Source organism: Herpailurus yagouaroundi, unplaced genomic scaffold (genome assembly GCF_014898765.1).
Source record: "Herpailurus yagouaroundi ecotype Mexico unplaced genomic scaffold, PumYag 28, whole genome shotgun sequence".
Classification (NCBI taxonomy): domain Eukaryota; kingdom Metazoa; phylum Chordata; class Mammalia; order Carnivora; family Felidae; genus Herpailurus; species Herpailurus yagouaroundi.
The window spans coordinates 11,769,297-11,785,667 of NW_024412376.1; the positions used below are offsets into that span (position 1 = coordinate 11,769,297).

Sequence of the window (16,371 nt, forward strand, 5' to 3'; positions counted from 1 at the left end):
CTTCCTTCCTTCCTTCCTTCCTTCCTTCCTTCCTTCCTTCCTTCCTTTCTTTCTTTCTTTCTTTTCTTTCTATAAAGTGATACCATGCAGTGATACCATGCAGTGTTTGTCTATGTTTCCTTTATTTCACTTAGCATAATGCCTTCAAGTTCCATCCATGTGGTCACAAATGTCAGGATGTTCTTCTTTCTTATGGCTCAATAGTATCTTCTTTAGCCATTCACCTGTTGATGGACACTTAGTTTGTATCCATATCTTGGCTATCGTGAATAATGCTGCAATTATGGGAGTGCAGAGGCCCCTTTGATATCCTTTTTCATTTTCTTTGGATAAATACCCAGATGTGTGATTCCTGGATCATAAGGTAGTTCTATTTTAAATTTTCTGAGGAACCTCCATATTGTTTTCCTTAGTGGCTTCACCAGTTTGCACTCCCACCAACAGTGCACGAGGGTCCCTTTTCCCACATATTGCCAATGTTTGTTATTGCTTGTGTTTTTTATTTTAGCCATTCTAACAGGTGTGAGGTGATATCTCATTGTGGTTTTGATTTGCATTTGCCTGATGATTAGTGATGTTGACTACCTTTTCATGGACTTATTGGTCATTTGTATGTCTTCTTTGGAAAGGTGTTTCTTCATTTCTTCTGTCCATTTTAAAATCAGATTATTTGGGGTTTTTTTTGTTTTTGTTTTTTTTTTTTTGCTTTTGAGTTGTATGAATTCTTTATACATTTTGGATATTAACCCCTTATCAGATAAATGATATGCAAATCTTTTCTCCATTCTGTAGGCTACTTTTTCATTTTGTTCATAGTTTCCTTTGCCGAGCAGAACTTTTTAGTTTGATGTAGTCTACTTGTTTATTTTTGCTTTTGTTACCTTTGTATTTGGTGTAAAATCTAAAACATCATTCTCAAGACCAATGTCCAAGGACCCCTATGTTTTCTTTTAGGGGTTTTATGGTTTCAGGTCTCACATTCAAGTCTCTAATTCATTTTAAGGTGATTTTTGTGTATGGTGTGAGATAAGGGTCCAGTTTCATTTTTTTGCATATTTGGCTGTCCAGTTTTCCCAACACCATTTATTGAAGAGACTGTCCTTTTTCCTTGGTATATTCTTGGCTCCTCTGTTGTAAATTAATTTACCACATATGTATGGGTTTATTTTGGGATTCTAGTCTGTATCATTCATCTCCGGGTTTGTTTTTATGCCAATACAATACTGTTTTGATTGCTGTAGCTTTGTAATGTAGTTTGAAATCAGACTGCACTAGGCCCCTATCTTTATTCTTTCTCAGGATTGCTTCAGGTATTTGGGGTCTTGAGTTATTCTATAGAGATTTTAGGATTGCTTGTCCTTTTTCTATGAAAAGTACTATTGGAATTTTGATAGGGATTGCATTGAATCTGCAGATTGCTTTGGGTCATATGGGAATTTTAACACTATTCTTCCTATCTATGAGTACAGAATCTATTCCCATTTATTTGTATCTCCTTTAATTTCTTTCATCATTGTCTTACAGTTTTCAGTGTACAGATTTTTCACCTCCTTATTCTTAGGTATTCTTTTTGATGTAATTTCTTAATTTCTCTTTTTGATAGTTTATGAGTATATAGAAACAACAGATTTTTTCTAATTTTTTAAAGGTATAGTCATTGTTTTTGAGAGATAGAAAGAAAGAGAGAGAGCGGGGGAAGGGCAGAGAGAGAGAGGAAGACACAGAATCCGAAGCAGGCTCCAGGCTCTGAGTTGTCAGCAAAGAGCCTGACGCAGGGCTCGAACCCACGAAATGTGAGATCATGGCCTAAGCCAAAGTCAGATGCTTAACCAACTGAGCCACCCAGGTGCCCCAAAACAACAGATTTTTGTACATTGATTTTGTATGTCTCAGCTTTACTGAATTCATTTATTATACCTAATCGTTTTTTGGACAATCTTTAGGGTTTTCTACACATAATATCATGTCATTTGCAAATAGAGACAGTTTTACTTTTTCCTTTCTGATCTTTTATTTCTTTTTCTTTTATTCATTTCTTTTTCTTGCCTCGTTGCTCTGGTTAGGACTTCCAATACTATGTTGAATAAAAGTGGCAAGAGTCGGGCATCCTTGTCTTTTCTCTGATCTCAGAGGAAAAGTTTTCAGCTTTTCACCATTGAGTGTGATGTTATCTGTGGGCTTGTCATATATGGTCTTTATTATGACAAGGTATTTCCCCTCTATACCTAGTTTTTATCATGAATGGATTGAATTCTGTTAAATGCTTTTTCTTCATCTACTGACATGATCGTATGATTTTTCTCCTTCATTTTGTTAATGTGGTGTATCATGTTGATTGATTTGTGGATACTGAGAAAGTCCTATCATTTTAACCCATCGATTTATTTTCATCATTAGGGCCACTCTCCCTAATCCAGCCCTTCTTTATCTTATCCTGAATTTTGCTGCATCGTCAACGCATGGTTTTTGCTGCATGGTTTTACCCTCGTCTTTTACCTCTCAAATCTATCCTGTTTCTCACTAACCTTCTGGAAATGGTTTCATCAGATTATTTCTCTCTTCAACAGTCCACAATGCTCCTCACTACATCTTGTTCAGGTGTTGCCTGCCCTTGGCCCTGCCTTCTCCACCTGCCCTTCCTGCTCTGCCCTCACGGGACACAGGTCAAGCTTTGACTCCTCTCCCAGTAGCAAACCCTTTCCTACTCTTTTGGCTCCTACAGTTGCCTCCTCCTTTCTGCCTACGCAAGGCCCACCCTTCCTCCAGAGCTTGGGTCACCTTCACAACTGCTTTTCGATCACTCCTGCCCACACTGACTTTGTTCTTTGAACTACAACTATGCTTAACATCTTTAAAATGCAGAAGTTCTCCAGTACTTTCTTGTCTATCAGGCACACCTTCCTGTCACATTGTTAGTTTCCTGGATTGCAGGGATCCTATCTTACCTTTAGAATCTTTTAAGGGGTCTGGAAAAGAAACAGCTTTGTTATTGAGTACAAACGATGGTATCTTTGCTAAATACACTGATTACCAGGTGGATGGGGGCTCATGATGAATCAGCTATTCAGTGTTTCAACAATATTAACAAAGGATAAATATCTTGAGTTGGATATCACATTACCCACCCTGATATTTATGCATTCCCCCAGAATCATCACCACAGAGACCTATTAGTACTATTACTAATTACTAATAGGAGAGTCATCTCCTTCATGTGTATTGGGGTTGAGATCACCAATCATGAGAATGCTGAAACTATTGGTGATACTTATTAAAATAAGCTTATTTCTGGGAACCTGGCAGGCTCAGTCAGTAAAGCATGTGACTATGGATCTCGGGGTCATAAGTTCGAGCCCCACCTTAGGCATGGAGCCTGCTTTAAAAAAAAAAAAGATTATTTCTATCACACTGGGTTACAATTGGACCTTTCCTAGAGTGTACATCAGTTCTTTGATCTTTGAGCGTGAATGAGTAAGACAGTTTGACAAATACGCCAGGTGCAGGAATTACATGCACTTCTTCTCAGGCAGGAACAGGCCACCCTGACAGACAACTCTTCTGCTCTTGCAGAAGCCTCTCTAGATTACCTTAGATCCCATTTGTGTGTAATGGTGCACTCATGAGGAGGCAGCAGTCACCACGCTGGGGACTTTTCTTTCTAAAAAGAAAAGAATACTCATCTAGATCAAATGCTACAGAGAGATCCAGTAGGATGAAGATGGGAGAAATGACCATTTGATTTGGCAATTAGAAGTATCCTGGGAACCTACATGCTATGGTATGAACGTTTGTGTCACTCCAAAATTCACGCTGAAATCCTTACCCCCAAGATGATGATTTTAGGAGGTGGGGGCCTTTGGGAGGTGATTAGGTCATGAGGGTGGAGCCCCCACTAATGGGATTAGTGCCCTTATAAAAGAGACCCCAGAGAGTTCCCTTACTCCTTCTACTATGTGAGGACACGGGGAGAATGCTGTGGTCTATAAACCAGGAAGCAGACACTAAACATGTCAGCAATTCGATCTTGGACTTCCCAGTCTCTAGAACTGTGAGGAATAAATTTCTGTTGTTTATAAGCCACCCAATCTATGTGGCTATATTTTGTTTGAGCCGCCCAACAGATTAAGACACTATGAGAATGCAATTGCCATGAGGGTGAGGCTGAGACCAGATTTCCTGATTTAAGGGGAGTAGATCTTGAAGAACAGAAGAAAGAGATGCATGTCACCTGCAGGAGAGTGTTTAGTGAAAATGAAGGAGAGGAACAAGTCTGGGTCAAATCATGACATTTTGGAAGCAGGTTGTAAATGTGAGATGAAGAATGTAAGACATCTGAAAAAGGTTTAACTGAGAAGGCATGGTCCTAGGCAGCGCAGAGGATGGAACCAGGAGCCTAGGTGGGTGGAGACATTAGTTTCCTCAGGTGCCATTTTGTCAGAAACCTGTCCTCTCCCTTACAGACATAGCAACGCACAACTCTGAGAGTCTCCACCGCCTTAAGAGATGAGGCTGTATCTGAAACGGGGCTCTTAGACACATCTCTCTCTCTCTTTCTTTCTCTTTGTTTATTCTTCCATCTTTAAGTGTAAGATTTATTTATTTTTTTTTTTTAATTTTTTTTTTCAACGTTTATTTATTTTTGGGACAGAGAGAGACAGAGCATGAACGGGGGAGGGGCAGAGAGAGAGGGAGACACAGCATCGGAAACAGGCTCCAGGCTCTGAGCCATCAGCCCAGAGCCTGACGCGGGGCTCGAACTCACGGACCGCGAGATCGTGTCTTTAAGTGTAAGGTTTAGTAGAATTCGGTAGGTTCACATTTCTGTGTGGCCATCAGTACCATCCATCTCCAGAACTTTTCCATCTTCCCAAACTGAAATTCTGTACCCATTAAACACTTGGTGCCTCTGACAACCCCCATTCTACTTTCTGTCTCTATGAATTTGTCTATTCTAGGTACCTCATGCGAGTGGAATCGCACAGTATTTGTCCTTTTGGGTCCGGCTTATTTCACTTAGCATTAGGTCCTCAAGGTTTGCCCACATTGTACCATGTGTCAGAAGTTCCTTTGTTTTTAAGGCTGAATAATATCCTGTTGTATGGATAGACCACATTTGTTTATCCATTCATCCATCAATGAACACCTGGGTTACTTGCACCTTTGGCTATTACAAATAATGCTCCTATGAACACGGGTATAAAAGATACATCTCTTAAATACTGTCTCATAAATATGTTTTTTGATCCTGCCAAAATTAGGGCTTAATAAGGTGATTTATTTCTACTCTAGAAATCTCAGGATAAGTAGGAAGAATTTGGGCTATTTCTCAACTGGGATCTTAAGAGTAATGAGGGTATGAGATATAAGGAGGAAGGGCAGAAATGCAGTGAGAGGAGAGAATGAACCCTCCTAAACTGAAAAGCCACAGGAAGAAAACCCAAGGTCAGAGTGGGGCCGCTGGCAATAGTTGACCCCGGGGTGGATGCAGAGGATAGGGGAGGCCACATGGTATTTAGAACCAACTCCAGGAAAAGGAAGTACAGATCTGGTTCCTGCCTTGGCTCTATATTAACTGGAACACCCTGGCCGGGTCCATTAACATCTGTGAATCTTGTAATCCTCACCTGTATATTGGTGAAAGGAGCATCTTCCATGTTTGTCTCATGAGATTGTTTAAAGGTTCAAATGTGTTGATCGTGTAGGAGAAAGGGCATTGTAATCTAGCAAATACTATTTTTAAAAATCTGGATTCTGATAAAATCAGGGCAGGAGCTAGAGAACCTAAATTATGGAAATACACAAAATAAAGAAAAAAAATAAGCTTGGGGAGAATGTAGAGTGTCAGAGAGACTACTGTAGCATAAAAACTATAATTTAGGGCATAAAGAAGAACCTAAGAACTTATCTTGCTTTACCTACCTTTAAGACATACATCCTTGGGGCGCCTGGGTGGCGCAGTCGGTTAAGCGTCCGACTTCAGCCAGGTCACGATCTCGCGGTCCATGAGTTCGAGCCCCGCGTCAGGCTCTGGGCTGATGGCTCAGAGCCTGGAGCCTGTTTCCGATTCTGTGTCTCCCTCTCTCTCTGCCCCTCCCCCGTTCATTCTCTGTCTCTCTCTGTCCCAAAAATAAATAAACGTTGAAAAAAAAAATTTAATAAAAAAAAAAAAAAGACATACATCCTTTAAGATCCAGATCAGTGTTATCCCTGATTATAATTTTTCCTAGTCTCTCTCCCCACATAAAATAATCTGTTTCGCTGGGGTGCCTGGATGGCTCAGTCGGTTGAGCATCTGACTTCAGCTCAGGTCACGATCTTATAGTTCTTGGGTTCAAGCCCTGCATCCAGCTCTGTGCCTCTCTCTCTGCCCCTCCTCCACTCACGCTCTCTCTCTCTCTCTCTCTCTCTCTCTCTCAAAAATAAATAAACATTTAAAAAATTTTAAATAAGCTGCTTCTCCATCATCAGTACTTGCTTCTATTTTAGTACTGGTAACTGTACATTTTGGGTGTTTCTCCCTTCTTCCTTTTTATTGTGATAAAATACCCATAACGTAAAATTTACAATTTTAACCATTTGTTTTCAGTCTTAACCATTTTCAAGTGTACGATTCAGTGGCACTAAGTACATTCACATTGTTGTGTGACTGGCACCACCACCCATTTTCCAAAGCAGAAACTCTGTACCAACTAAACACTAACTCCCCATTCTTCCCCCTTCCACAGACCCTGGAAACCTTTATTCTACTTCCATCTCTTTGAATTTGCCTACTCTAGGTTCTTCATGTAAGTGGAATCATATAGTAATTCTTCTTTGTGACTGGCTTCTTTTTTTTTTTTTTTTTAACATTTATTTATTATTGAGAGACAGAGAATGAGCTTGGGAGGGGCAGAGAGAGGGGGAGACACAGAATCCGAAGCAGGCTCCAGGCTCTGAGCTGTCAGCACAGAGCCTGACACGGGGTTCAAACTCACAAACCGTGAGATCATGACCCAAGCCAAAGTCAGATGCTTAACCTATTGAGCCACCCAGGCACCCCTCTTCTTTTTTTTTTAAGATTCTTTTTTTTTTTTTTTTTTTTTAAGTAATCTTCACACTCATCATGGGGCTCAAAGCCACAAGCCTGAGATCAAGCCTGAGTTGCACACTCCAACAACTGAGCCAGCCAGGCTGGCTTCTCTCATTTAGCGTAATGTTCTCAAGGTTCATCCATGTTGTAGCCTGTGTCAGAATTTCCTTCCTTTCTAAGGCTGAATAATATTCCAGTGTATGTATAGATCACACTTAGTTTCTCCATTCATCTGTCAATGGACCCTTGTGCTGCGTCCACCTTCTGGCTATTATAAATTACACTGCTATGAACATGGGTATACTAGTATCTCTTTGAGTCCCTGTTCTCAATTGCTTTGGTTTATACCCAAATTGCTGAATCATAAGGTAATTCCATGTTTAATTTTTCCATAGCACTTGTCACTTTACAACCCTGCCAACAAATACACAAAGGTTCCAGTTTCTCCACATTCTTTGTCAACACTTGTTATTGATGTTTTCGACAATAGCCATCCTAATGGGTATAAAGTGGTAGGTTACTTTTTAAAATATATATTTCTTCCTCAAAGTTCTGACTTTTTGGGTATTTGATTCAAATGAAATCAAAGACCTGAGCTGAATACATATTTCCCTAAGGGTGTCTGTATAAATATTCAAAATTGTCCCAAACCTCTCCCCAATAGGAGCAAAAATATGTCTTCACCCATGTCAGCCATGTCTGAATTTTCTTTTCTTTTTTTTTTTAATGAAATTTATTGTCAAATTGGTTTCCACACAACACCCAGTGCTCATCCCAAAAAATGCCCTCTTCAATACCCATCACCCACCCTCCCCTCCCTCACACCCCCCATCAACCCTCAGTTTGTTCCCAGTTTTTAAGAGTCTTCTTTGCTTTGGCTCTCTTCCACTCTAACCTCTTTTTTTTCCTTCCCCTCCCCCATGGGTTTCTGTTAAGTTTCTCAGGATCCACATAAGAGTGAAAACATATGGTGAATTTTCAAGAGACATAAATGGGCAGAAAAGGTGCTGCTCCCTGGACTGAGATAAGAGAGGAAGGAGCGCCCTCTTGTGCCCTTTCTCTGCCAGTGTCAGTGGATAAGGAAGCCCGCTGAGAAATGAACATTTCAGACCTTCTGATGACATTCCAATGACAAGTCAAACTCCAATCATGTGCCTACTGCATAAAAGAGAATGTGGAAATACAGAGCAAGTGAAACTGGGATCCTCTGAAGAATTCCCAATCTAGAAGGCAGGTGGGGGCGCGCCTGGATGGCTCAGCTGGTTAAGCTTTTGACTTAGGCTCAGGTCATGATCTCACAGTTTGTGGGTTTGAGCCGTGGTCAGGCTCTGTGCTGACAGCTTAGAGCCTGGAGCCTGCTTCGGATTCTGGGTCTCCCTCTCTCTCTCTCTGCCCCTCCCCTGCTTGCGTTCTGTCTCTCTCTCAAAAATAAAATAAACGTTAACAAAAAATTTAGAAGGCAGGTGGGGGGTGGGGAGAGTAAAATATTGCAGAAATAACAATAGATGACTAGAAGCAAAATGGATAGATTGCTATGTGGATACAGAAAGATTAATACTTCGCAGGGGATAAGCCAAAATTTGTATCAAAATGTAAATCCGGCTGGCTAAGAAGAGCTGTGGTTGGCACTGGAGATTCTCTTAAGGTTCCATATGCAGGGTGTCCCTGAGCTGGGAGGGCAGCCTCCATGAAGGGGCCACAGGGGTCTAGCTGTTAGGTTTCCAGAGCTCTTTGCAAGGTTTAGACAAGCTCACCTATCTTTTGGAGGGAGGCCCTGGGAACTCATCCCGTGTTCCTTTCTTCCCTTTTGTGTCTCTCCCCTAGCTCCCTATCTCTTGAATTTCATCTCCTGACACTTCCTCCTTCCCTAAACTGGCTGTTGACTGGGACACTGTCTCATAGCTTCCCTTGGCCCCGATGCTCACAAAAATAATTACATAGGTCGTCTGGCTTTAGGGTTTTTGCACATATGACAAGTATGGGGACCAGTTATAAAGGATTAAAAGGCTCTCTCGCAATCCTTGCTCCCAGAAGCAACCTCCAGCTGGCCTCTTAGAGTGGGTAGAGTCCTTCCCTTGGTCTTCATCCTTCTTCAATGCTGAATGAAAATGGAGCTAGGCATGGCAGTAGATGTGACAAAATATCCAATCAGGTAGAAACTAATGTTCATTAGGGAAGCAGCATCATGTAAACAAAACAAAACAAAACAAAACAAAAAAACAGTTCTTCATGGTCAAACACATCTGGGCTTAAAGCCCAGCTCTGCTGCCTGTAGCTGTGGCCACCTGCAGCACATCACCTTATCCCCAATCTGATGCTATGAAATGAGGGTAACAGCCTGCTTACCTCCAAGGATTCTTGTGAAAGTTAAATAAGCTAGAGTACATAAATCATTTAGGAAGTACTGCATGTAATAAACGCCCATCTTCTTCCCCCTCTGGCCCCCAGCCTCCTTCTGTTCCTGTAAGTCTAATGGCTATGGCTGAGACTTCTGGGTCAGTGGCGCAATAACAGAATTTTTAGGTCAGCAAGAGCTGTATGGGAAGCAGAAGAATAGTTGCTTTGTTGGTATTCTCATGTAGGGTGGTGTGGGGAAGGTATTTCCAAGCCATTTCCAGCTGCCCAAGCCAGAAATCTGGGAGTCATCCTTGAATTCTCCTTGTCTCTCACCCCCTTATCTCCATTTCTAAGTTCTGTTACTTCTCCTCAAGATATTCTAAATCCTAGGGTTCTCTCCAACCGCCTGCATTATTTTAAGTCAAACTTGTCTTGTCCCTGGAAATCCACAATGGCTTCCTCACTGACTTCCAGAATTGTCCCTTTAAAAAAATGTTTTATTTGTTTTATATTGAGAGAGAGAAAGAAACAAGCACTCGTGTGTAAGCAGGGTAGGGGCAGAGGGGGGAAAGAGAGAATCCCAAGCAGGCTCCATGCTGTCAGCACAGAGCCCAACACAGGGCTCCATCCCATGAATCATGAGATCATGACCTGAGCCCAAATCAAGAGTCAGACATTTAACCAGCTGAGCCACCCAGGCACCCCCAGAATTGTCTCTCTTCCTAATTATCCAGAAGATAGAGCTCTTCCTCCATCCAAATCTGAGCCAGTCACTCTCCTGTGGGAGATCATTTATTGGTTGCTCAACTTCTTTCAAAATGAAGTCTTCATTCCTTAGCACGTCTTGGTTCCCGTTTGGACTCCCACCTACTTTTTCAGCTTTCTCTGTCACCAATCCTGCCGCCACTGCACCCCCTCTGTGTGCCAGCTGTACTGAACTATTGACAGTGCCAAGGATCAGGAAGGCACAGTGACTAAGGTGTTCCTGGATGTGGGACCTCAGTACAAAGACTAGGCACTACAGGGCTGTGCAAACCAGAATGGCGGTCACCCTAGTTTTGCCTTGGGTCTCTGCATGGCTCATTCCTTTCTCTTGAATGCCTCCCCTTGTTTGGCCCACCTCCCATTTACTGCTCAACACTACTCATCCTCCGTTTCTGCTTGGACATCACTTGTGCAGCTCCACAAGGAGCGGTTTATTTGTCCCTTCCCAGAGCTGTCACAGCCTGCACAACTTGTAGCTACCACTCTCTTTTAATGGCTGCTTTGTCTCCCCTCCCCCCCTCCCCCCCAGTTATAAACCCACTAAAGGTAGGAAGGTTTTTTTCTCCTACCTATATACCCAGAGCCTAGCAGAGCGCCTGGCACAAGGTAGGTGTTCAATAAAGTTCTCTTGAATTAATGAATATCAATATAAATTTATCTTTATCAATTGTCATCTAATTCATATCACTATGGGGGATGTCATGTACCGAATGCTTGTGTCCCCATGCAAATTCATATGTTGTAGTCTTAACCCCTAGACTAACAGTATTTGGAGATCAGGCCAACAAAAAAGTGTTAGGGTTAAATTAGGCCATAAGAGTGGGGTCCTGATCTGAGAGGATTGTGTCCTTAGAAGAGACACCAGGGAAATCTCTCTCTCTTTCTCTCCACAGGTACCAAGGAAAGGCAATGTGAGCACACAAAGAAAAGGCAACCCAAAGAGAGAGGTCTCACCGGACACCAACCACGCCAACACCTTGATCTTGGACTTCCAGCCTCCAGAACTTTGAGAAAATAACTGTCTGCTATATAAGCCACTTAGTCTGTGGTATTTTGTTATGCTGCCCAAGCAGACGAATTCCATGGGTGTACCTAGTTCATATAACTGTGCTGTGACCAATGATAATTAAGGGGCACACAGGGAACCATTACCCTGAGGTAGACAGTCTATTCCAAAATGGTCACAATTCTCTTTCTCATCCCACATGTTCTTCCAGAACCTTGCAACTCTCCATACTCTATGCCCGCTCTGCTTGAAACTGGACAAACCTCTGTGGTCTCCAGGGAACAATGGAGTGACACCAAGATACTTCCAAGGCTAAGACAAAAGAGGTGATTCAGAGTCCACCTGTGTCTCTCTTGGGATGCTCATCCTTAGAACCCAACCCCCATGCTAGGTAATCCCAGCCCAAATGAAGAACAACAGTGGCTCCTGCCCTCAGCCCTGGCTGAGTGCCCAGTGGAAGGCTAGCATGCACTTCCCAACCGTGCCCCTACACCATCTTGGAATTGGCTCTTCCATCCCTCTGTTGGGAATACCCAGAGGGTGTTGTGTGGATCAGAGGCAAGTTCTTCCCCAGAACCCTCCCAAACTGCAAAGTTATGAGGGGAATAACAGGCTCTTGTTGTAAGTTTGGGTGTGGCTTGTTTTATAGGAATAGGTAACTCAAATACAGCTTAAGATAAAACCACTTGTACTAGACGAGCCCTTCTTTCTCTTGATAGGTCCTTGCCCCAGAGGATTCTGGTTTATTTCAGAAGATACTGGGGACATACTCCATTCAAACATATGCCCACAATGTGACTGGATCCTGACATAACCCAGGGGGGCCAGTGGGGGCAAAGCAGGGCAGAAGCTGTAAGCCATCCCAGCTACACAGCTGCACCTGACTCCTGGGGGCCGACCATGAGGGCTCAGTCTTCAGGAAGAAGAAATCTTAACTGATAGCCAGCTGCTTTGCCCATGGGAAGAACACAAGTCTCATCCTGGGTGTGTTTTCCTTCTTCTCTGCCTCAAAGTCCTGTATTAGTGTCACCTTGGGTGGTGCAAATTAATCAAATGTAAGCTGGTCATGTTTTGTCCTACACCAATCATTTGGGCATCCAAACCACTGTATCCTGGGCCATGCTTCCAGACCATGGAATTTGAATGTTTTAAACATTCAAATATGTGTATATTAGTACATGTTATGGTATGCAATATAATAACATAACATGTTCAGCATTGCACGATTGACAAACATTTATTTTTCTATCATTCTGCTTTACTTAGGTAAATTAGTATCTTAGAATGGTAACTTCTGGGACCTTGAAATGGTACATGAGTAGGTGGTTTAGTTTAGAATGTATGACTAATACTTTTGCAGCTAAGTAACATTTTCTGTTTTCCAAATTACTCTTTCGAGCCCACTTACGTTGCTTGACTATCAGTTATAATTCCTTCTTGGGAAATGTAATTCCTTCTTGGGAAACACCCCTCCGACCCACTCCTGGCCACATTTCTCCCCAGGCTTCTTTGTTCTCTGACTTCCAGATAGGTTTGACCAAAGCCAAGCACTGTCAGAGTGTCGAGGGCCAGGGAGTGAGAGGGGTTGGGTCTTCTCCCTCTTCCTTCCCCACTAGGCCTTGGTTTCTGAAGTGGCTGTGTTCCTGCACCACACAGAATATATCCTGTTGGATGGCCCCTCTCCTGTGGCTACAGCTCTTCCTGGGTTCTAGAACAACAGGCCCTTTCCCTTTTGCCTCTTCAAAAGCAGGCCATCCCTGCTAACTTGTGTCCCTTTATCAACCACATGGTATCTATCATCACATTTGTATCTAAGTTTGTAAATATGTCAGCACTTATGCCATGAATACCTTTCACTGAAATACTGTAGAATTCGCTATCCCAAGAAGGTACCTAAGCAGAAAGTTTCTAATAGATGAGCCAAGTAATATCCAACTCTCCAATGTGTAGAGCACCTTGTCATTTCTATCGAAATCCTTTCACAGGTTTAAACTGCCTCCGGATCTGGAGCCTGGATGGGTATTGCCTGAAGCCCAGAGTGCCTCTGGAGATGCTGTGTGAGGATTTTCGTTGCTGCTTCGGTGGCTGGGAGCCCTGCCCACCCATGAGGAGACCAGGCGAGATGAGCAGGAACTTGTAGAGCAGGGCTGGGTTCTGCACTCAGGGATATCTAGGGAGGAAAAACACATCGTTCAAGTGACAGCCACCAAAACATCACAGAGGAAGCCATATAATTAAACTTATTTTAATGACACAAAACAGCTTTATCAAATTGTAGGGCTGGATGGGATTTAATGAGACTTCCCAATATGACCACCCTTAACCCCCATGCAATCTTCACCTTGAGCTAATAATAAGTTTGTTAGTCTCCAAAGTGCTTTCACAACCATAATTTCATTTGAACCTCAAGAAAATTCTGCAAGGTAGGTAGGGAGGCATTAGCATCTCCGTTTTACAAATAAATGGAACCGAAGAACAGGCAGTTTACGTGCCAGCCCAAGTTCACAGACCAGAAAGGTATTAGGGCCTGGTTTGGAGACTTGGGACTCTCAGGCCAGGTGAGCATAGGTAGAGTTCCCATATTTTCACTCACTACTAATCTGTGCATGCACACATTCGTTCTAAAAAGGCAAAGGCAACATATTTGGTTGACATTCCAACCAAAACTCACAGTGAGAAAGGATATCTCCTGGACATCTGGCCGTGAGCAAGAAAGGGAAGAGGGGAAGATGGGGAGAACAAGAGAAAGAAAGAATACAAGCTGAGCTTGCAGGAGCAGGAGCAATGGAGTCTTGTAAGTTCCCTCTTGCGTTGGCCCCTACTCAGCAGAGAGACACAAGGAGACGGGGCAGGTATGCAGATACTGTAGCACTCCCTGAATAAAATCCTGATCCCACAAGATTCCATATTCAGCTGGCATGGCCCAGCCATCAGATGGTTTGTTATATCCCTCTCATGCTCTGCTGGGTATGTTTGCAGCAGAGTTTCTGTTAATCTGGGAGTAATCCTACTTTAGACTTTGACAAATCAAAAATTGCTTCAGCCAAGGCGCCTGGGTGGCTCAGCTGGTTGAGCGTCTGACTTTGGCTCAGGTCATGATCTCACGGTTTGTGGGCTCGAACCCCCAGTTGGGTTCTGTGCTGACAGCTGGGAGCCTGGAGCCTGCTCTTGATTCTGTGTCTCGCTCTCTCTCTGCCCTTCCCCCACTCATGCTCTGTCTCTGTCTCTCTCAAAAATAAATAAACAAAAAAAGAAATTGATTTAGCCAATGACTGCTGTCTCCTGTTCTCTTCTCCAGGGAACCAGGTCCCTCATTATTCCACAAAGATGCCCCACACTGTCTGGTCTTGCCTCACACCCTACACTAACTAGCCTCATGCACTCTATTCCTTCTCTACATCTAGCCTATCCTTCAACGTCTGCCTTCTCCAAGAAGCTTGAGTGTCTTAACCCTCAGGGATTTCTGCCTCAGCTGGATTCCTGAAGCCATTATTGTTGAGACCTCAGACTTTGCATTAAACATATGTTCTTGGACATTTGTATTCATTCCTGGATGTAATTATTTGTGCCCTGACGGGACTGCAAACTTCCTGAGAGCAAAGCTGGAATCTTACACTTCAGTGAATCTATGGGTTCCTGCCTATAGGAGATCCATACATTTTTGTTGATAATTTTTCTGGAAAAAAGTAGGTAAAACTGGAATTAAATGTAGTAAGTTGTTAGACTTGGAGAGGAAAAAGGGGAAGAAAAGGGAGTAGGTAATCTTCCCTCTTTTGCAGCTTTCAGTGTTGTTTTAAGAGCAATGGAGAATAAGCATTTTCAGTGTTGTTCTAAGATCAACATAAAGTAAGAGAACAGAGGTGTTCCTTTCTGCTATTTTAGTGACAATGAAGATAAAAATAATACTTGTTGAATGAAAAAAAAGGACTAGTTCTCTGGGATACAAGAATGGGCTAGTCACACCTCACCTGTAACAGTTTCAAATTTAATCCTATTACTCTGCAAAGCTTATTTATCACTGCATTTGAGGATCTTCTTTCTCCTAAGTCCCCAGGGGAAAGTTCACATGCTGAGGCAGGCTCCTCTCAAGCTCTCCTTTTTAGCCAAGACAGGTCCCAGGGATTCACTTCCCCATACCCCCCCGCCCCCCCCCCCCTTGGTAATTGTAATTGCCTATCCAGACTGTTGGGTTCCTCTTTCCTCTAAGATTGGCTCTAGAAAGATGGTCTCCATACATTCACCCTTTCTTTCTGTCCCTGAAAACAAGTTCGTAGACCCTCTTCATTTTAAGGCTTTAATTTCCATCATTGCAAGAGAAAAGATAAGATTTAAGGGGAACATGAGGAAGTTACATAAAGGGTATAAATCTGACAGTCTTGTACCTTGATCCACAGCATCTGATGATCTGGTTAAAATAACTGGCAATGTGTTTTATACCAACATTGGTTATAAGATAATAGAAAAATACACATTGGTCTCTGCTCCATGTTCCTGACACAGGGCTCCTCAAACCCTTATAATTTCCTGAGTGATAAGACCACTAGAAGCATCTTTTATTTTATTGAGGGGACTCTGGATGGGCTCCTGGATGGGGACTGGTCACCAGAAAGGCCAAGCCATGATTAGAAGCTTAGAATTTTCAGCCCCATTGACCATCCTCCAGAGAGGGGAGAGGAGCTAGAAATGGAGTTAATAATTGATTGTGCCTTGGTGCCAAAGCCTCCACAAGAATCCCAAATGGATGAAGTTGCTCTTACAAACAATGTTGTTATAAATTATCTTTACTTACGCGCAGGTCCATCTGCTGTAGCCTTTCCTCAGTCTATTCCCATGAAGAGGGAGGGAATCAGCTACCGATCTTTCTCAACTCACAATGGGGTTATGTCCCGATAAACACACCATGAATTGAAAATATTGTAAGTCAAAAATGCATTTAATACACCTAACTTACCGACCATGATAGATAGCTCAACCTAGCCTACCTTACACATGCTCAGAACTCTTACATTAGCCTACGGTTGGGCAAAATCATCAAACACACAGCCTATTTTATAATAAAGTGTGGAATAGCTTATATAATGTATTGAATTTTTTAAAAAAGTGAGAAACAGAATGGTTGTGTGGATACAGAATGGTTGTAACTATCAGCTGTTTACCCTCGTGATTGTGTGGCCAACTGGGAGCTGTGACTCCC

At 42.6% G+C, this 16,371-nt stretch overlaps 1 protein-coding gene and 1 long non-coding RNA gene across 7 annotated transcripts in view; one reads left to right on the forward strand and one right to left on the reverse strand.

Annotated features, from left to right (window-relative positions):
* Positions 1-11,208, forward strand: part of LOC121024696 (uncharacterized) — a 22,057-nt gene extending 10,849 nt beyond the window's left edge. The window contains exon 2 of the long non-coding RNA XR_005787800.1: positions 11,065-11,208. This is a non-coding gene — a long non-coding RNA (uncharacterized LOC121024696). The remainder of the gene's footprint in view (positions 1-11,064) is intronic.
* FBXO16 (F-box protein 16) overlaps positions 2,786-16,371 on the reverse strand; it is a 65,347-nt gene continuing 51,761 nt past the window's right edge. For 4 of the 6 annotated variants that reach the window (XM_040466607.1, XM_040466664.1, XM_040466495.1 and 1 more), the window contains one exon: positions 12,389-13,347. In XM_040466607.1, the coding sequence (XP_040322541.1) occupies positions 13,165-13,347 (183 nt within the window). In that variant the 3' untranslated portion in view covers positions 12,389-13,164. Of the gene's footprint in view, positions 3,659-12,388; positions 13,348-13,848; positions 13,875-16,371 lie in introns of those variants that run through there. The other 2 variants (XM_040466552.1, XM_040466724.1) reach the window with 2 other exon arrangements.